Source organism: Kogia breviceps, chromosome 6, assembly GCF_026419965.1.
Source record: "Kogia breviceps isolate mKogBre1 chromosome 6, mKogBre1 haplotype 1, whole genome shotgun sequence".
In the NCBI taxonomy this organism is placed as follows: Eukaryota; Metazoa; Chordata; class Mammalia; order Artiodactyla; family Physeteridae; genus Kogia; species Kogia breviceps.
The window spans coordinates 9,995,971-10,018,647 of record NC_081315.1 but is presented as its reverse complement, the minus strand read 5'-3'; the positions used below and the strand labels follow the sequence as shown (position 1 = coordinate 10,018,647).

Below are 22,677 nucleotides of genomic sequence, written 5' to 3'. Positions count from 1 at the left end.
ATTTTAACCCTCAAAAAGCCATTAACATCTTTACATATTTGAAAGTCTTATGTAAGATTTCAGGATTCAGAGGAGAAACTTCTTGAATCAGATCTTATAAACCATCATCTTTCACTTGCTCTTAATTTTGAGCTTGAACAACTTTCATGCCACAAAATGAAAGTGTGAAAGAGCAGATACCAAACAAGCCCAGGAGAGCTCTTTTGCCTAGTGGACGGTAGAGGTGGGATGTTTTGAAAGTGATTCTTTAAACATTAATTTTGTACTTTCTTCTTTACTGTTGCAGTGCCTCCCAGAGTTCCCGCTCAGCACTTGCACCGTCCTCAATGTTAGAAATTAGCCAAAAATGCTAGGGAGTTATGTATATAATTCATAGTGTTAATTGAGCATGTGAGATATAGTCTATGTAAATTGGGGAGACAGGAGTTCATGTGCCCTTTTTTAATCCTTTTTTACTTTTGATATCAATGGTCACAATCCAAATCAAGCACGCCCCACCCATTCTGAATTTTAAGATGGTCAAAATGGTTAAATCTGGTGTATTGGTAAGATTAGGTTAATATCTCCCAGTCTGGAACTCTAAAATTCTAAAGGGCTGTGTCTTTCATCTCTGCATCTTCAAAGTCGGTTCTAGATAAATATTTATTGAAAGAAATTGTGAATGAATTGATGGATGAATGAAGAAAACGCTAACAAAGGAGAAAACAGTAGGCCCCAGAAGAAAAGTGAATGCATAGTTAAGTGCTTGTCTATTTAGCATAGGGCTTAATTAGTCTTAATCAATTATTGTCAATAATATTTAAATTCTAGATTTCAACATATCAAAGAATTAAGATACAACATGAGACGCTGCTGATATGCAAGTAACTGGTTTTTCTTCTCAAATATAAATCTGGTCTGTTCTTCTAGCGGAAAAAGTCCTACAGCTCATGTTTTTACTATGCTATTCACAGTTTCTACACAAAGGCAACAGGATGCCAAACTGCAAATGAGAGGAATTACGCTGTCAGAGTAAAAGTGGCCATAAGTGAATTCTGTCAGAATCGCTCAGCACAGATAGTTCAGGGGATCTTTGTGGATGCATTTGCTGAGTAAGCTAAAGCTAACACAACTTTCCAAACCAGCTTTTTAATGTAATAAAAACAAGTATTTCCAAATATAGTAATATTCCCAAACCAGGAGTCAAGTAAAGTTAATTTAGATGTACATCTCAAGGCCTTCAAGTCAGGAAGAGAGCACATCTCAAAGGACAAAACTTGTGGTTAAAATGAATCCTTCAGTGTCAAAGATGTTTTCCTCTTCCTGAATCACAATGACCAGCTCAGTGTGAGGCACCAAAGCAAATGACTTTATGCCCATCAGAGGCCTGTAGACAACAGGGAGGGAGGAGGTACGCAGGAAATCTCAGTTAATTAAAAGAACTGAGATACAATAAACTATTAGGGAATATCATAGTCATTAGTGCCCATGATACGTATCTGGGTCTACATCATCCAGACACGGGCAAGAGACTACACCCTGGGCCCTTGTGTGGCAAGTCTGGGCCTGGTGATTAGATTTGCTCAACGGGAAATGAAGTGAGTCTCTCACAGGTAAAGCATTTATTACTGGGGTGCGGCCTCCACAGATCTTTTACCACAGTGAAAGGCAGTGTTTTGCAACAGCTGCTGCTTCGACAGCCTGGATACAGAAGGAGGAGATACTGAATGGAACTCCAGCACCTTCTGCAATGAACACATAGCCGGAGCGAGAAATAAATCTATATTATAAAGTCACTAAAATTTGGAGGTTGCTTTTGCTCTTATGTAGCCCGGCTCATCCTGCCTCATACACTCAGGCACTTTCCTTCCTCTAGTGATACCAGGTGCTACATATTGTTTAACACATACCACTCTATCCTCAATTAACACTTCTTTTTAGAGCGGGTGATCTCATAACTCTTTCGAGTTAGACTCCATTGTGTGAAGCTGCTGGAGAAACCAAGACAGATCCTTACATTTAATCATTTATACATCATAATCTGGAGGGAAAGTTCCTGGAAAGAAAAGAGCCTACTTCTAGAAAAGTTGTTTTTAAATGTTTGGACCATCCTAAGGAAAATATCAAGAAAGTTACTCAGAGGAAAATTAAGGGAAGTCTTTATTTAAAGCAGTTTGAAGATATATAATAAATCTGAATGCTCATCAAATTGTTACATATATATTGATTTCCTGTAATAAATTTAAGCAAAGCCCAATTTCTTCTGAGCCACTGATGTTCAAAGAGTTAATACATCCTGCCCTTTCCCTTTTATACTGAAATATCCCCAAAGTGTACAAAAACACTAGAATTGTGGTCTACCTCACCTATTAGGGAATATTTTTGGTCCTTCACAGGAACCCTCAGCATCTTCATAAACAGAGCCATACACCATTGGTAGAATTAAATCCTCATGACCTATATGAAATACTCTAGTTCCTTCTAAGTATAAATATCTTCTTTTGTGACAAAGTTCCTTTTTGGATGAGCTATCTCTAAGTAAAGACATTGATACCATTCATCAGCATATCAAGACATATTACCACATTTTAAATCCAGAATAAGTACTACATTTTGTTTATTTTTTGTATCCCTTACAGAGGGTTGTAGTCTAGATTTAGAGCAATCATAGATTGCCTTAAATGTGTTAACTTTGACATCCGGAAATAATGCAAGAAAAATGAAAAATTAATTTTAAATCTATTACATTCCCCCGAAAGCACGTAGGATTTAAAGTTAGAAAATGAGTATCCAAATCTAAATCTGATTTCTTCCACTTACTATCTGCGTTTTCAGGCAAGTTGCTTATCTTCTTAGTGCCTTATTTTACTTTTTTGCAAAACGTGATCAGTAAACGAATCACTCGGTTTATAACATTGTTAGGACTGAATGTGATAATATATGAGAAGCATTAAGAGTAGTCCCTTGGTTCAGTAAGAATTAAAAATACATGTTACTACTATTGCTCTAAAAGAAAAGAATAACTGAACCATGGATGCATTCTTAAACACACATATTCACCTGAAATTATTTTGGAAGAGGAATATAGAAAATGTGTGCATCTTCTCACACATAAAGCTATCATTTCCTAAACATAGGTCACTTGCTTCACATATAGTTAAAATTACCTAAAAATCCTAGCATTTCTTCCTTATATTGCTAAGAGCTAAATAATACATTGCATGCATGTTAAATTAACTATTACACTATAAATTAATTAAAGATCAAGATATTAGTTGCAGAGTTCTAGGGAAGAAAGTCATAAAGTAATTTCGATACATTTCGTGTGGAAATTCAAGGGTGTCAGTATTTATTTCAACAGGTTTTACCTGTGAATCCAGTGAACATGTACAATAGTTTAACCAAGCTTCCCTCTAATCTCCATAGCGGTTCCCCTACCATGGCAATGGTGTAATCATGCCATCTAGTGGACGATCTACATCACTGCAGGTATACTTTTTGAAAATTTATAAAAAGCCCCAAATAAATCAACAAAATCACATTTTTATATTTGACATTTAAAATTTTAAATCTTAAAAGTGTATCTGAGGAGAAGAATAATGATTCTGTGATGTTATGAGGAGACTTATATAATAGTATGAAACACACGAGATATAAAAAGAATAAGGAAAAGGCCCAACTTTGGGCAAAAGTAATAAACAGGGCACACTTATTAATATAAATGCGTCTTTATAAAGGAATAATTGAAATTTGGTGAAAAGAAATGTTTCATAATAATTCATTAGCCATAACTTTTAATGTTGCATCAATTGGAAATCTATTTTGACATGTCCTTGTATTTAGACAAAAAAAATCAATGGCAACAATAATAATATAATACTTTCAATGCAAAGAACAGAAAGAAAGATGAAATATAATAAAATGTAATATCTTTCTATATATGCAAATATAAATACACACATACACAGTCATTGTTTAGCATAAAAGCAAGAAACCCATTATCGTTTGTTGTTCTGTGGATGATTTGTCCAAGATTAAAATCTGGCCAAGCCTGACCTAATGGCTAGAACCTCTAACTTCAAACACAATGGTTTTGCTATCATTCAGTGTTGCCTCAGTAACTTAAGGCTTCTTCACATTGCAATTGTCAGAACTAGATGACCTAATATTTTCATTTGAAACATAACTAAGATATATAGATATAAGTGATTTAGTTTCGAGCATAGGTAGGTAGAGAGATCCTTTTAAAGAAGCAGTGTTAAATACTAGAAAATCAAAGACACTGCTGAAAAGGGACATGTGAGAAAGGGAGCAAACGGAATCCAAAAGGCAAGCCCATCCCAATATTTGTGAGGCCTGAGGCCTCATGAACCTCCCGGGCTGCAGTCCACTCACATCTTTTCCCACCCTGGCTGTATCCTACACTGTGCGGGAGTTAATACAAGTTACCTCTAAGACACCCCAGCTCACAAGCGCAAGCTCAGACCCCACCCTCCTATACACACACCATATCTCCACCCTCGTCTGCAGGTCTCCGCAATTTGAACCAGGAATCTGGAATCTCGGTCACCTGGAATGTGTTAAAGCTTTGGATGGGCATATCACCTTGACCCTCAAGGATTCTCACCCTATGTGAAGTGAGAACTATAGAAAGACAGGAAGAAGAGGATCCACTAAAGCAGCAGTCCCCAACCCTTTTGGCACCAGGACCAGTTTCATGGGAGACAATTTCTCCATGGACCGGGGGGCAGGGTGATGGTTCAGGTGGTAATGCAAGTGATGGGGAACGGTAGATGAAGCTTCCACTTGCCCGCCACTCACCTCCTGCTGTGCAGCCCAGTTCCTAACAGGCCACAGACCGGTACCGGTCCACGGCCCAGTGGTGGGGACCCCTGCACTAAGGGGTCTAAGGGTGGTACTGGCATACGTGTGGTTTACAACAGGACATTCTTTAGGTGGCTAGAGATGGAGAAATGGTGTGACATGATGCTGTCAGAGGTTGTTTTCATGAACAACATTTTTCTTAGACTGTATATCCCAGGATCTTGCTCTAGGATGGAGAACGTCAAACCTTCCATGGATTCAAGAAAGACAGGTTTTAAGGGTTGCTATCCTGGTGTGCTTCTATGCGTTGTGACCCATGAGCATCTCAAGTGAAAACTTAGCCTCTCTGACTTGTGATATCAACTATGCAAACCAATTTTTCCTTCAAAAGAAAGTCTCTTCAATAAGTGATGCTGGGAAAACTAGATAGCTACATATAAAAGAATGAAATTAAAACATCCTCTAACACCATATACAAAAATAAATTCAAAATGGATTAAAGACCTATATTTAACACCAGATACTGTAAAACTCCTAGGGGAAAACACAGGCAGAATACTCTTTGACATAAATCGCAGCAATAATTTTTTGGATCTGTCTCCTAGAACAATGGAAATAAAAGCAAAAATAAACAAATGGGACCTAATTAAACTTAAAAACTTTTGCACAGCAAAGGAAACCATAAACAAAATAAAAAGACAACCTACGGACTGGGAGAAAATATTTGCATACGATAATACCGACAAGGGATTAATTTCCAAAACACACAAACAGCTCATACAGCTTAATATTTTTTTAAAAAACCCAATCAAAAAATGGGCAGAATGGGCTTCCCTGGTGGCGCAGTGGTTGGGAGTCCGCCTGCCGATGCAGGGGACGCGGGTTCGTGCCCCGGTCCGGGAGGATCCCACGTGCCGCGGAGCGGCTGGGCCCGTGAGCCGTGGCCGCTGCGCCTGCGCGTCCGGAGCCTGTGCTCCGCAACGGGAGAGGCCACAACAGTGAGAGGCCCGCGTACCGCAAAAAAACAAACAAACAAAAAAAAGGGCAGAAGACCTAAATAGGTATTTCTCCAAAGATATACAGATGGCCAAGAGGCACATGACAAGATGCTCAATATTACTAATTACTGGAGAAATGCAAATCAAAACCACAGTGAGGTTATCACCTCACACCAGTCAGAATGACCAGCATAAAAAGTCTACAAATAACAAATGCTGGAGAGGGTGTGGAGAAAAGGGAACCCTCCTACACTGTTGGTGGGAATGTAAGTCGGTGCAGCCACTATGGAAAACAGTGCGGAGGTTCCTCAGAAAACTGAAAATAGATTGACCACATGATCCAGCAATCTGACTCCTGGGCATATATCCAGAGAAAACTCTAATTCAAAAAGATACATGCACCCCAATGTTCATAGCAGCACTATTTAAAACAGCCAAGACATGGAAGCAACCTAAATATCCATCGACAGAAAATGAATAAAGAAGATGTATATATATATATATATACATATACATACATATACATGTATATATACATGTATATACATGTATACACATACATGTACACACATGGGATATTACTCAGCCATAAAAAAAGAATGAAATAATGCCACTTGCAGTAAAATGGATGGATCTAGAGATTATCACATTAAGTAAGTCAGATAGAGAAAAACAAATACATTATATCACTTATATGTGGAATCTAAATAAATGATACAAATGAACTTATCTACAGAACAAAAATAGACTCACAGACATAGAAAACGAGCTTATGGTTACCAAAGGGGATGGGGAGGAGATACGTTAGGCATTTGGGATTAACGTGTACACACTACTATATATAAATCAGATAAGCAACAAGGACCTACTGTACAGCACAGGGAACTATATTCAATATTTTTAATAACCTATAATGGAAAAGAATCTGAGAGAGTATATATACATATATTACTGAATCACCTTGCTGCACACCTGAAACTAACACAACATTGTAAATTAACTATATTTCAATTTTTTTAAAAAAGAAACACAACAACAAAAATTATGATGCTTCAATTTGCAAGGAGCATGAACTTGCCAGTAATATATGGGATTATTTTATTATATGCAGGCATATGTATATACTTACCATGCTGTTCATTTTTGAAGACGATGAGCCTGCTCTTTGCTTTCTTAGACTATTAACTTCTTCTACATTTCCATCTTTTGGTTTCAAAATCATCCTGCTACTCCCTGCAGTTCCTTCTGATGAGGATCGCAGTCGCCTCTCTATAAATCTTCCTTCACGGTATGGACTGAGGCTACTGGCAAGAACTATTTAAAAAATAAATAAATAAAAATTAATATAAATGCCTAAATGTAGTTTTTATAAATGTTCCATTGAAAGTAAATGGAAAACTCTTAGTGTCATTTAACAATTCTCAATCACAGAAAACCTTTTGAATTAGTAGTGGTACTTTACTTAACTATGTAATCACTTCGAAGCCTCTAAAACTATGTAATCACTTCAAAGCCTCTAAAACTTTCTAGTCATCCTTGGCTTCTTCATACCTCACATAAACCATATAAGCAAATCCTGTCCTCATTACCTTCAACTGTATACAGAATGTGATCACTTCTCACCACCTCCTGCACTAACTTCCTGGCACAAACTCCATCAGGGCTTGCCTTGCTTACAGCAATACTTCCTAATAGCCTCCTGCCCCTGCCTACTCGCACCTGCCTCTCCCCAACCAACACACAATCAATTTTCTACAAGGTAACCAGAATGATATACTTAAAACATAAGTGAGATTGATCACGATCTCTTCTCTAATCCTAAAGCTGATGTGTTTCCAGTGGACTACCAGGTTCCGCATGATATAACCCTACTCTGGACCCCACACAGTGGGCTTTCCATGGCTCACCTGTTCATCTCTCTAACCTCATCTTCTACTGCCCACCAGCCCCTTGTTCACTCTACTTATGGCATACTGGACTTCTTGCTGTTTCTACAACATTGCAGGCATGCTCCAGCCCCAGAATCTTTACCCCATACCCTTAGCACTGATATACTCCTCCCAAATAGCTGTATGGCTTACTCCCTAATTTTTGTTAATATGTTACTTTGAGTAATACCCCATTCACTGTACGTAAAAATGGAAACTAAAAACAAAGAACTATCAGAAAGAGAAATTAAGAAACTCATCCTTAACATTCTCTTCCTCTAGAACCACCTCCAGTCTGTCAGTCAGAGAATGAGAATCAGTAGGAGACCTATATTAAGATTTATTGCAAGGAATTGGCTTATGCATTTCTGGGGCTGGCTAGGCTGCGCCTCGAGGCATGCGTGATGTTAGTTCCCTGACCAGGGATTGAACCTGTGCCCCTTCAGGGGAAGCACAGAGTCCTAACCACTGGAGTGCCAGGGAATTCCCAAACACCTTTTCAAAAATTTGTGAAGATCCACCAGAGGGCAGACAGCAGAAGCAAGAAAAACTAAAATTCTGCAGCCTGCGGAACAAAAACCACATTCAAGAAAGACAGACAAGATGAAAAGGCAGAGGGCTATGTACAAGATGAAGGAAAAGAATAAAATCTAAAAAAAAAAAAACTAAATGAAATGGACATGGGCAACATTCCAGAAAAAGAATTCAGAATAATGATAGAGAAGATGATCCAGGACTGTGGAAAAAGAATGGAGGCAAAGATCGAGAAGATGCAAAAAATGTTTAACAAAGACCTAGAAGAATTAAAGAACAAACAAACAGAGAGGAACAATACAATAACTGAAATGAAAACTACACTAGAAGGAATCAATAGCAGAATAACTGAGGCAGAAGAACGGATAAGTGACCTGGAAGACAGAATGGTGGAATTCACTGCTACGGAACAGAATAAGGAAAAAAGAATGAAAAGAAATAAAGACAGCCTAACAGACCTCTGGGACAACATTAAACACAATAATATTCGCATTATAGGGGTCCCAGAAGGAGAAGAGAGAGAGGAAGGACCAGAGAAAATATTTGAAGAGATTATAATAGATAACTTCCCTAACATGGGAAAGGAAATAGCCACCCAAGTCCAGGAAGCGCAGAGAGTACCATACAGGATAAACCCAAGGAGAAACACGCTAAGACACATAGTATTCAAATCGGCAAAAATTAAAGACAAAGAAAAATTATTGAAAGCAGCAGGGAAAAATGACAAATAACATACAAGGGAACTCCCATAAGGTTAACAGCTGATTTTTCAGCAGAAACTCTACAAGCCAGAAGGGAGTGGCATGATATACTTAAAGTGATGAAAGGGAAGAACCTACAACCAAGATTACTCTACCCGGCAAGAATCTTATTCAGATTCGATGGAGAAATCAAAAGCTTTAGAGACAAGCAAAAGCTAAGAGAATTCAGCACCACCAAACCAGCTCTACAACAAATGCTAAAGGAACTTCTCTAAGTGGGAGACACAAGAGAAGAAAACGACCTACAAAAAGAAACCCAAAACAATTAAGAAAATGGTCAGGGGCTTCCCTGGTGGCACAGTGATTGAGAATCCGCCTGCGGATGCAGGGGACACGGGTTCGTGCCCCGGTCCGGGAAGATCCCACATGCCGTGGAGCGGCTGGGCCCGTGAGCCATAGCCATGGCCACTGAGCCTGTGCATCCGGAGCCTGTGCTCCGCAAAGGGAGAGGCCACAACATGAGAGGCCCACGTACCACCAAAAAAAAAAAAAAAGAAAATGGTCATAGGAATATACATACCGATAATTACCTTAAACATGAATGGATTAAATGCTCCAACCAAAAGACACAGGCTTGCTGAATGGATACAAAAACAAGACCCATATATATGCTGTCTACAAGAGGCCCACTTCAGGGCATCCCTGGTGGCGCAGTGGTTTAGAGTCCGCCTGCTGATGCAGGGGACACGGGTTCGTGCCCCAGTCTGGAAAGATCCCACATGCCACGGAGCAGCTAGGCCCATGAGCCATGGCCGCTGAACCTGCGCATCCGGAGCCTGTGCTCTGCAACAGGAGAGGCCACAACAGTGAGAGGCCCACATACAGCCCCCACCCCCAAAAAAAAGAGACCCACTTCAGACCTAGGGACACATACACACTGAAAGTGAGGGGATGGAAAAAGATATTCCATACAAATGGAAATCAGAAGAAAGCTGGAGTAGCAATATTCACATCAGATAAAAGAAACTTTAAAATAAAGAATGTTACAAGAGACAAGGAAGGACACTACATAATAATCAAGGGATCAATCCAAGAAGAAGATATAATGATTATAAATATATATGCACCCAACATAGGAGCACCTCAATACATAAGGCAACTGCTAACAGCTATAAAAGAGTAAATCAACAGTAAAACAATCATAGTGGGGGATTTTAACACCTCACCTACACCAATGGACAGATCATCCAAAATAAAAATAAATAAGGAAACAAAAGTTTTAAATGACACAATAGACCAGATAGATTTAATTGATATTTATAGGACATTCCATCCCAAAACAGCAGATTACACATTCTTCTCAAGTGCGCATGGAACATTCTCCAGGATAGATCACATCTTGGGTCACAAATCAAGCCTCAATAAATTTAAGACAATAGAAATCATATCAAGCATCTTTTCTGACCACAACACTATGAGATTGGAGATTAATTACAGGGAAAAAACATAAAAAACACAAACATATGGAGGCTAAACAATATGTTACTAAATAACCAAGAGATCACTGAAGAAATCAAAGAGAAAATCAAAAAATACCTACAGACAAATGACAAAGAAAACACGATGATCCAAAAGCTATGGGATGCAGCAAAAGCAGTTCTAAGAAGGAAGTTTATAGCTACATAAGCCTACCTCAAAAAAGAAAAAAAATTTCAAACAACCTAACCTTACACCCAAAGGAACTAAAGAAGAATAAACAAAATGCAAAGTCAGCAGAAAGAAAGAAATCATAAAGATCAGAGCAGAAATAAATGAAATAGAAACAAAGAAAACAATAGCAAAGATCAATAAAAGTAAAAGCTGGTTCTTTGAAAAGATAAACAAAATTGATAAACCATTAGCCAGACTCACCAAGAAAAGGAGGGAGAGGACTCAAATCAATAAAATTAGAAATGGAAAAGGAGAAGTTACAACAGACAAATCAAAAATACAAAGCCTCCTAAGAGACTACTACAAACAACTCTATGCCAATAAAATGGACAACCTGGAAGAAATGGAGAAATTCTTAGAAAGGTATAACTTTCCAAGACTGAACCAGGAAGAAACTGAAAATAAGAACAGACCAATCACAAGTAATGAAATTGAAACTGTGATTAAGAATCTTCCAACAAACAAAAGTCCAGGACCAGATGGCTTCACAGGTGAATTCTATCAAACATTTAGAGAAGAGCTAACACCCATCCTTCTCAAACTCTTCCAAAAAACTGCAGAGGAAGGAACACTCCCAAACTCATTCTATGAGGCCACCATCACTCTAATACCAAAACCAGACAAAGATACTACAAAAAAAGAAAATTACAGACCAATATCACTAATGAATATAGACGCAAAAATCCTCAACAAAATACTAGCAAATAGAATCCAACAACACATTAAAAGGATCATACACCATGATCAAGTGGGATTTATCCCAGGGATGCAAGGATTCTTCAATATATGCACATCAATCCATGTGATACACCATATTAACAAATTGAAGAAGAAAAACCATATGATCATCTCAATAGATGCAGAGAAAGCTTTCGACAAAATTCAACACCCATTTATGATAAAAACTCTCCAGAAAGTGGGCATAGAGGGAACCTACCTCAACATAATAAAGGCCATATAACGACAAACCCACAGCAAACATCACTCTCAATGGTGAAAAACTGAAAGCATTTCCTCTAAGATCAGGAACAAGAAAAGGATGTCCGCTCTCACCACTATTATTCAACATAGTTTTGGAAGTCTTAGCCATGGAAATCAGAGAAGAAAAAGAAATAAAAGGAATACAAATTGGAAAGAAGTAAAACTGTCACTGTTTGCAGATGACATGATACTATAAATAGAGAACACTAAAAATGCCACCAAAAAACTACTAGAGCTAATCAATGAATTTGGTAAAGTTGCAGGATACAATATTAATGCACAGCAATCTCTTGCATTCCTATACACTAATGATGAAAAATCTGAAAGAGAAATTAAGGAAACACTCCCATTTACCACTGCAACAAAAAGAATAATATACCTAGGAATAAACCTACCTGGGGAGAAAAAAGACCTGTATGCAGAAAACTATAAGACACTGATGAAAGAAATTAAAGATGATACCAACAGATGGAGAGATATACCATGTTCTTGGATTGGAAGAATCAATATTGTCAAAATGACTATACTACCCAAAGCAATCTATAGATTCAATGCAATCCCTATCAAATTACCATTGGCATTTTTTACAGAACTATAACAAAAAATCTTAAAATCTGTATGGAGACAGAAAAGACCCCGAATAGCCAAAGCAGTCTTCAGGCAAAAAAACAGACCTGGAGGAATCAGACTCCCTGACTTCAGACTGTACTACAAAGCTACAGTAATCAAGACAATATGGTACTGGCACAAAAAGATAAACACAGATCAACGGAAAAAGATAGAAAGCCCAGAGATAAACCCAATCACCTACAGTCAACTAATCTATGACAAAGGAGGCAAGGATATACAATAGAGAAAAGACAGTCTCTTCAATAAGTGAGGCTAGGAAAACTGGACAGCTACATGTAAAAGTATGAAAGTAGAACTCTCCCTAACACCATACACAAAAATAAACTCAAAATGGATTAGAGACCTAAATGTAAAACTCTTAGAGGAAAACATAGGAAGAACAGTCTTTGACATAAATCACAGCAAGATCTTTTTTGATCCACCTCCTAGAATAACAGAGATAAAAACAAAAATAAACAGATGGGATCTAATGAAACTTCTAAGCTTTTGCACAGCAAAGGAAACCATAAACAAGACAAAAAGACAACCCCCAGAAGGAGAGAAAATATTTGCAAACGAATCAACGGACAAATGTTTAATCTCCAAAATATATAAACAGCTCATGCAGCTCTATATTAAAGAAACAAACAACCCAATCCAAAAATGGGCAGAAGACCTAAACAGACATTTGTCCAAAGAAGACATACAGATGGCTAAGAATCACATGAAAAGCTGCTCAACATCACTAATTATTAGAGAAATGAAAATCAAAACTACAATGAGGTATCACCTCACACCAGTTAGAATAGGCATCATCAGAAAATCTACAAACAACAAATGCTGGAGAGGGTGTGGAGAAAAGGGAACCCACTTGCACTGTTGGTGGGAATGTAAATTGATACAGCCACTATGGAGAACAGTATGGAGTTTTCTTAAAAAACTAAAAACAGAATTACCATACGATCCAGCAATCCCACTACTGGGCATATACCCAGAGAAAGCCATAATTCAAAAAGACACATGCACCCCAATGTTCATTGCAGCACTATTTACAATAGCCAGGTCATGGAAGCAACCTAAATGCCCATCAACAGACGAATGGATAAAGATGTGGTACATATATACAATAGAATATTACTCAGGCATAAAAGGAACTAAATTGGGTCATTTGTAGAGACGTGGATGCATCTAGAGACTGTGATACAGAGTGAAGTAAGTCAGAAAGAGAGAAACAAATAACGTATATTAACGTATATATGTGGAACCTAGAGAAATGGTACAGATGAACCGGTCCGCAGGGCAGAAGTTGAGACACAGATGTAGAGAACAAATGTATGGACACTAAGGGGGGAAAGCTGTGGGGGGGTGGGGATGGTGGTGTGATGAACTGGGTGATTGGGATTGACATGTATACACTGATATGTATAAAATTGATGACTAATAAGAACCTGCTGTATAAAAATAAAATAAAATTCAAAAATTAAAACAAAAAGAAAGAAAGAGAAATTAAGAAAACAATCCTATCTACAGTTGCATCAAAAAGAATAAAATACCTAGGAATAAATTTAATACAGGAGGAAAAAAATATATACACTGAAAACTATAAAAGACATTGATGAAACAAAATGAAGAAAATAAAAATAAATAGATATTCCATGTTCATGAATTGGAAGGATTAATATTGTTAAAATGTTCATACTACCCCAAGAGATCTCAGATTCAATGCAATTCCTATCAAAATTACAATGACATTTTTCACAGAAATAGAAAAAAAAATCCTAAAATTTGTATGGAACCAAAGAAGACCCCAAATAGCCAAAGTAATCTTGATAAAGAAGAACAAAGCTGGAGGCATTACACTTCCTGGTTCCAAACTATATTATAAATCTACAGTAATCAAAACAGTATGGTACTAGTGTAAAAACAGACACATAGATCAATGGAATAGAAGAGAAAGCCAAGAAATAAACCCATGCAAATGTTGCAAGTAATTTCTGACAAAGAACCCAAGAATATATAATGGGGAAAAGATAGTCTCTTCAATAGACAGTGTTGGAAAATGGACAGTCACATGCGAAAGGATGAAACTGGGACCTTATCTTTTACCATACACCAAAATCAACTAAAATTGATTAGTGACTTGAAAGTTAAGACCAAAAACTGTAAACCTCCTAGAAGTAAACATGGGGATAAGCTCTTTGACATTCATATTGATAATGATTTTTTGGATTTGATATCAAGAGCAAAAGAAATAAAAGCAAACATAAACAAGTAGGACTACTTCAAACTAAAAAGCTTCTGCACAGAAAACAATAAAAACAAAAAGAAAGAAAGAAAAGACAACCAATTGGACCAACTGGATGGGAGAAAATATTTGCAAATCATATATCCTATAAGGGATTAATATCCAAAATATACACAAAATTCATACTTCTCAATAGCAAGAAAAAAAAATTAAAACGGGCAAAGGACCTAAGTAAACATTTTTCCAAATAAGACATACAAATGGCCAACAGGTACATGAAAAGGAGTTCAACATCCCTAATCATCTGGGAAATGCAAATCAAAACCACAATGAGGTATCACCTCACTTTTGTTAGGATGGCCATTGTCAAAAAGTCAAAAGACAACAAATGTGTTTGAGCATATGGAAAAAAGGGAACCCTTGTGCACTGTTGGTGAGAATGTAAACTGGTGTAGCCACTATGGAAAACATTATGGAGGTTCTTCAAGAAATTAAAAATAGAGCTACTATATGATCCAGCAATCTTGCTTCTGGTAGTATACCCAAAGGCAGCAAAATCACTATCTCAAAGACATAGCTGTACTCCCATATTCACAGCAGCATTATTCACAATAGCAGAGGTTTGGAAACATCCTAAGTATGAGAAAAGAGGGATGGATAAAGAAAATGCAGTATCTACATACAAGGGATTATTATTCAGCCTTAAAAAAGAAGGAAATCCTGTCATTTGTGACAGCATGGATGAATCTTGAAGATATGCTAAGTGAAATAAGCCAGATGGAGAAAGACCAATACTGCATATGGTATCACTTACATGTGGAATCATTTTTAGAAAGCTCAACTCATAGAAACAGAGCAGAAAAGTGGTTGCCTTGGTGAAAGGGTACAAACTTTCAGTTATAAGATAAATAAGATCTGAGGATCTAGTGTATAACAAGGTGACTAGAGTTGATAACACTGTATTATATAAGTGAAATATGCTAAGAGTAGAACTTAAATTTCTGAAAAACAAAAACCAAAAAGGTAAATATGTGACATGATGGATGTATTAACTAACTTGATGTGGGGGGGAATCCTTTCACAATGTAACATATATCAAATCATCACTTTGTTCACTTTAAATATACAATTTAATTTGCCAATTATACCTGAATAAAGTTTAAAAAATGCAAACTACAATCACACCCCCTACTTCCTAATCCTCTTTTCTGCTTTAAACTCATCCTCAGCAGTTATTACCATCTGACATTTATTTATTTGTATATTAATTGTCTGAGTATTCCCAGTAGAAAGCTTCATGAAGGAAGGAATTTATTTGTTTTGTTCATTGCTATACCCTTAGTGCCTAAAACAGTACCAAAACATTATTTGTTGAATGAATGAATGAATGAATGAATGAATGAATTAAACTGTTCTGTTTGGGCTCATCTATGGGTTTAAAGACTCTTGGCTAAAACCTATTAAGCCAACATATGGCAGTTTTTTCAGTAACTTTTTAAGCCAATGAGTAAAAGTTAAATTGCCAGAGAGGTCAACATTCCATTAATAATTCTGATATGAATGTACACCCAGCACATCAGATGTATATTAAATACTAGCTTAAACTTATTTCATAATAAATACAGAATAAACTTAGTATTATGGAATTTGGCAACTCTTTCTTACATAAAATACACTTGTCTAAATGGCTTTAAAATCTTGAAACTTCTAAATTATAAAATCTTTATGAATAGCAGATGAATATCTCCTATTGATGAAAATGAAGAATAATATGCAACCAACTTTTCCTTTTTGACATTACCAGCTTATTTGCCTGTCTCTATTTTACAAGTTGTAGACACTATGGATTATCACCTAATGTCCAGGAACAGGCATCATGGTGTCAAATTCAGTGAAATTAATGTGTTAAATGGCTTGCAATTAGGATCTCAGTCAACAGATTAATAATCAGCAAGATAATTGTTGGTCATTCCCTAGTTTCCAAAGAGATAAATATTTATTCAGTTTGACATTGAAGCAAGTCACCATTTCTAAATAAGAATTAGATATAATCAAAATAATTACACTTTCACCTTTTTGTATGCAATTTTCTAAAAACCTGTCTACATTCTAATCTGAGGTCCACCGTTTGCTAACACTGTGATTTCATGAAGTTATTTAACTTAATCCTAAACCTTAGTTATTAATAACTTCCACATTAATCTTTGGTTAGTACTAAATAAAACAGTGCATGCAAATTGCTTAGCACATCTTTGAGCACATAGTATCATCATCATCATTCTTATAATTATACTATAGTTAAAGAATTAAGCGGGTATAACTAAATCCCGAAATACAAGCAAGGCTACCAAGATAAAAAATGAAAAAAGTAGGCAGATGTGTAAAAGTGATTTTGTATCAAATGTGAAAAAATATGAAGACAGTTGGAAAATTAAGTCATGCATTTAAAACTGTAAAATTGCTATATTCATGGAGAGACTAGTTAGGTAAGTCAGATAAACTTATGATTCTTGACATTACATAATATATAATTTCACTGATTACAAATCTCATTTAATATTTTAGTATTATTCTTAATGTTTTGTAAAGAGCCTGGGTCATGACATGTACCACACCTAGTCATTAACAGCCTGATCTTTGGATTGAGATAGCTGTAATTTGGCTATGCTACTTACCAGCTGTATAACCCCTTGGTCTCAGTTTTCTCATGTATAAAATGGGGAACATACTAGTGCCTACCTCATAGGGATTGTATCCTAAACAATTACTATGAACTTTGTGACTCTGGACACATTAATTAACCTATCTGTGCTCCAATCATCTTGCCTGTACAATGAGTTAGAATAATAGTAGTGATTTCAATCACTTCCAGATTCAATAAACTAATGTATCCAAAGGGCACAGAACAGTAAATGGGACATATTGTTGGGAGAACTATTAGTGTTAGTAGTAGTAGCAAAAGCGGCAGCAGTGGTAGTAGGAATCACAGTAGAGAGAAAAAGAATAAAAAATGTCAAATACAGCCAGTAGGTATTATATATTCAACAATTCTCTTGAACTGAATTTTATATTGAAAAACCAGGTTTTCTGTTAAATAACAGACTGGAGTAAATCAACCTTCCCTCCCTCTTTCTGTGCCAAAACATGGTTCCTATTTAATAATAAAAACGTTGTTAAAATAGGAAAAAGAATTTAAATTATATGAATTTCTGGGGCTTCCCTGGTGGTGCAGTGGTTGAGAATCCGCCTGCCGATGCAAGGGACACGGGTTCGTGCCCCGGCCTGGGAAGATCCCATGTGCCGCGGAGCGGCTGGGCCCATGAGCCATGGCCGCTGAGCCTGCGCGTCCGGAGCCTGCGCTCTGCAGCGGGAGAGGCCACAGCGGTGAGAGGCCCGCGTACCGCAAAAAAAACAAAAATAAAAAAAAACAAAAAATTATACGAATTTCTTTTATAATGATTGTGTCTGGGCTATATCTATTCTTTCACTAAGAAATACCAATACTCTATCATGAATTATAAAAAAGATGGCCCTTATCTTAGATAAAGCCACAATGCAAATAAAATTAACTTCTTTCCACTTTCTTCTGAGGGTCAGAATCTTAATTACACAACTAAGAAAAATAAGTAACACGGATGAATTACATTTTCAGCATGATACAAATGAAGTAAGTTTAAGCAGAGAAGTGATTTAAGACAAATTATAAATAGGATAGCATATTAAAGAGTGAAAACTAAGTAAAATGTAGTTTCCATGAGATAGAATACGAAAATTGAAGAAGTTATAATGAAAATTATAATTCATATCATTTATTATACAGAGAAAATCATCATACCTTTGGCAGGATTTGCATCATATCCATAGGATGTTTTGTTTAAAATATAATGATCCCCGGAAGAGGGTATTATCCTTGAATCCGAAATAGGATGGATCCCTTTAACACGTTCAGCTATTGCTTTATGTTGCTCATAAAATCCAAGTTTCCTTGGGGAGCTTGTTGCCAACGTTGGTTCGCCATTCTGTATCACCATACGTTCTCCTCTTCTTGTATCTGCTGAGAGGTGAACCTCTAAGTCACTCGCATCCGTAGCAGGTAGTTCAGTGATTTGCAGTAACACTTCCTTCTGATTAGCAGCAGAGGTTTCTGGTAAGGATGTAGATTCAGTGCTACACCGACCTTCTAACCTGTATTTCCCAGGAGACAGGATTGCACAGGGAACAGTCCCCATAAGGTCTACTGTTGTCTTTGTAGCAGCAGCAGGATTGGGAGAAATCTGAGAGGTAGAATCACTGTGGCCAAAGGTGTCACAGTGGGATGCCATGCTTCCACTTTTCGGAAACGCATCTGCTTCAGACACAGAATCTTCAGTCAAGGCTAAGAACTCCGAAGGTGTCTGAGCTGTAGTAAAATCAGCAGACAGCAGTGGAGACTGTAAAGAGCTTCCTGCCCGTTCTGTTACATCCACAGAACACGATGGAGAAGCTCTTAGTAACGCAGGTTCCCTCTCTTGGTACTGTGCAATTTCCAGTGAGAATTCAGATTGCTGCATCAATGATACGGATTGGCTCTGTGGGACCGGCTTAGAAAACTTAGAGTGAGACGAAAAAGATTTAGTGAGAAGCTTCTTTGTTGACTGCTTCACAGAACGGCGAGTTTGCTCTTCGGTGAATCCAGAATCATCCCCCTCACTTTTGCCAGAACTTAGGCAATTTATAAAGACATTCTTATTAGTCGAGTGCTCCTTTTCTCTTTCAAAATCCTCGGTCAAAGATCTTGTTATCTTCTTATTTCGTGAACTGCTAAAACCAACGGAATGTCTCCCCCGCGTTTTAGCGTGCTCTTCCAAACTCAGCTTTTGCGCACCGCTGTGACCAGGCTGAGCGCCATTGGAAATACTAAGGTTCTGGTTGGTAGGTTGTTGCCTAGGTTCACTGCCCTTCTTATGATGGAAGCTAATGGCAGGAGTTCGGAAGAGGCTCCTGCGTTTACCTGTACTCCCTGAGCTTGAGTTAGTGCTGGAAGGAGACGAACTGTGGACACCGACTGTATTACTGGAGGAGGGCGAAGAAGGAAGAGAATCATGTTTTCTGCTAATACTCCTTCTGAATATCGGCAACCGGGAGACCAGAGTAGATCGTCTTGATCCGGAGTCCCCCATTGGGACTCCAAGGCTTGCACTGTGATAGCCAACTTAGCAACCTGAGAAAAGTTAAAACAAACAGAACAAGTTAATAGAACTCAATTATAAATAAGATCATTTAAAACATAACACTGGTTTTTCGTTCATGACGCAGAATTTGTTACACTAAAATAAGAAATAGTAAAATGCTGATAAAGAGTTTTCTGAATTTCTATGTAGCAAAATCCCCAACAATTTGTATAGAAATTTTATAATGGTGCCACAACTTCACAATGACCAAGAATATTTGAAGTCTGAATTTGTGTTGGGAGACACGAGATTACTATTCAAGACTCAGCCTTACTACTCACACCAGTTCTATAATTTGGTAAATTGTTCAATCTTAACTTTTTATGTTTGTTTATTTAGATTTAGTAGGCCTATGACAGCCACCATCCTTGCTCTCTGGGTAAAATGCCCCACCACTGCCTCTGTTGACCAGCACCAGATGTACCATGGCAGATGTACCATGGGGCTCAACAAGTAACTGACCTGAGCTTAACAGAACCACAGACCAGACTAAGGTCTGACCTGACCCTAGAATCTCTACTCAAAGAAAAAAAACCAATTGGAACTGATTCTTCCCCTTCGATTAGGATTTAGTAAGTTTAGAGATAATTAGACCACTGGCAGAGGAAAGTAAACTACATCAAAAAGGATCCAGAGTAGAGTTATAAACAAGGTAGTTATGAGGAAAGCACAGCCACGAGTCGAAGAGGAGACAAATGAAAGCTAATTCAATGGGTGATGCTAAGACAAGTGGAAAGTACCTGCAGAGAAAAGCAGAAGCATAGAAAATGTATGAACCATATTAATGTCAGGGTATTGTCGATGAAGACAAAGAAGGCTGAGGAGGAGAAGGTGGCAGCTGCGGTTCATCAATTGTGATGCCCCGAGTACTTGAAACAGATTCTCTCTTTTAATGCTTGTAACTATAGAAGTAGATATTACTATGGTCACTTTACAGCAGAAAGATAAGTTGCCTATGTCACTCAGCTGATAAGTGCTAAAGCAGGACTAAGAAACTAAGCATTATCTAACCACAGGGTCAGCTCATAATCAGCATGGTATATACTGTTTTCACTAGAGTGAAACCCAAGAGCTCATGCTGCTGAAGGCCCAGATATGTTTCCACTTCAGAAATTACTAGTTGTATGGTAGATCTTTCTCTTACAGTGACTGCTATTTTTCACTGGTTTTTATAATGTGCCATGATTTGCTTCCTATTTTGTTTTGCTTTGTTTCTAAATTTCACTTAATTCCTTAACTATAATGTGCACACCCCCGCTTTGTCAACTTGAATCATGCTGTTTCTTTTTGTTATTTATTGCAACCAAACCTATCTAACAAGAATAAATACTACATAAAATGACAGGCCCTCCATTTTATCATTCTTGCAGATAAATTATTAGATTGATCAAGTAAAATACTTTCATGTCCTTGAAGAAGAGTATGACAAAAATGGAAAATATTTTCTCTTTCACATACGCGTTTTTAAATACTTGATATTTTGTTCTAAATGATATAAAATCAATTTGCCTTTCATGATTTTTATTGGATGATCTTTAATTGCACTCACTGAATTTGAATTTAAATCAAACTATGTGTGAACCACTTCTAAAACATTTAAGTATCCTTGCAAGGCTTTAGCTGAAGAAAGCTTAAAATACAAAGACATTTTAGTTTGTGAAGTCTTTCATAAATTAAAACTATCTCATTCTCCTCCCAGCTTAGATGTTCTGAAATGGATACAAAAAATAATACAATTTTGTTTACGCTTTCACTCTTAATAATGCTTTAATTTACATCATTCTCAGCTGTGATTTTTTATTTATAGGCAAGATTTATTTCCATTCAATGCCCAGTATATAATTTTGCTCTAATAAGAGCATTATCAACCATAATGATTTGCAGCTGGTGGTGAACCTATGGCCTTCAATGTATTAATGTCAAGATATTTACTATTATTTTTGAAATATCTTCAGAATTTATATATACTGAAATATTTCTTGACCTTTTTTTAGTATTTCTTACATTTGTATCAGCAATCAAAAATAAAAGAGTGAATAAATCCCATGTCTCTTAGGCAAGTATTCAAAGGATTTAACTAATGAAAAATTTTCAGAAAAAAGAATTACAGTAAAATTCTTAATGAAAACAACCAGACTTCCATTTACAATACATATGTGCTACTAATATATCTGTCTTAATTTAAGTAAAAACATCATAGATACACAGAGATATTTATACATTGAATGGGATGATATGGAATAGATATAAAATCTACTGGAGATAAAAATCTTTTGTTTCACTTTATCTGCAGATAGTCTTTTAAATGAAGTTCTTTATTCCAGCTAAATGAGAGAGACAAAATATCTACAGGTTGGAATTATCCATACTCTTTAGAAAGACTTTAAAATCTATGTCTCATATTGCATTCTCCAATTGCATTGATTACTACTTGCCACTTTCTGTTCACTTTCAGCATCAAGGCATCAGCAGATGTAGAACCATCTGCTTGGAATGCCCTTCCAGTAACTGTGATGTGGTAAAATTCCTATTTCTACAACATGGCCCCTTCCAGAATGGCATCTCTCATCCCCCTTCCTACTCTCCTCCATTTTGGACTTAGCACTCCTCCTTTACGCATCCTCAAGTATTACCTTACATAGTAAACATCTCTGACTTTACTATTTTATCTTAGGCTCCTTTTTTTTAATTTTATTTTATTTTTGGCTGCGTTGGGTCTTTGTTGCCGCATGCGGGCTTTCTCTAGTTGTGGCGAGCAGGGGCTACCCTTCGTTGCGGCACACAGGCTCCTCATTGCGGTGGCTTCTCTTGTTGTGGACATGGGCTCTAGGCGCTTGGGCTTCAGTAGTTGTGGCACACAGGCTTAGCTGCCCTGTGGCATGTGGAATCTTCCCAGACCAGGGATCGAACCCGTGTCCCCAGCATTGGCAGGGGGATTCTTAACCACTGTGCCACCAG

The 22,677-nt window shown here is 37.1% G+C and overlaps 1 protein-coding gene across 13 annotated transcripts in view; it reads right to left on the bottom strand.

The window, feature by feature from the left end:
• The window catches only part of CCSER1 (coiled-coil serine rich protein 1), a 1,267,249-nt gene that overhangs the window by 1,090,305 nt on the left and 154,267 nt on the right, over nucleotides 1–22,677 (bottom strand). For all 13 annotated transcript variants that reach the window (XR_010840963.1, XM_067035510.1, XM_059067337.2 and 10 more), the window contains exons 2-3: nucleotides 18,345–19,709; nucleotides 6,931–7,115 (exon numbers count right to left, since the gene is read on the bottom strand). Coding sequence is in view for 12 of the 13 variants with exons in the window: in XM_067035510.1 (XP_066891611.1) it covers nucleotides 6,931–7,115; nucleotides 18,345–19,668 (1,509 nt within the window). In the remaining variant the exon portion in view is untranslated. The remainder of the gene's footprint in view (nucleotides 1–6,930; nucleotides 7,116–18,344; nucleotides 19,710–22,677) is intronic.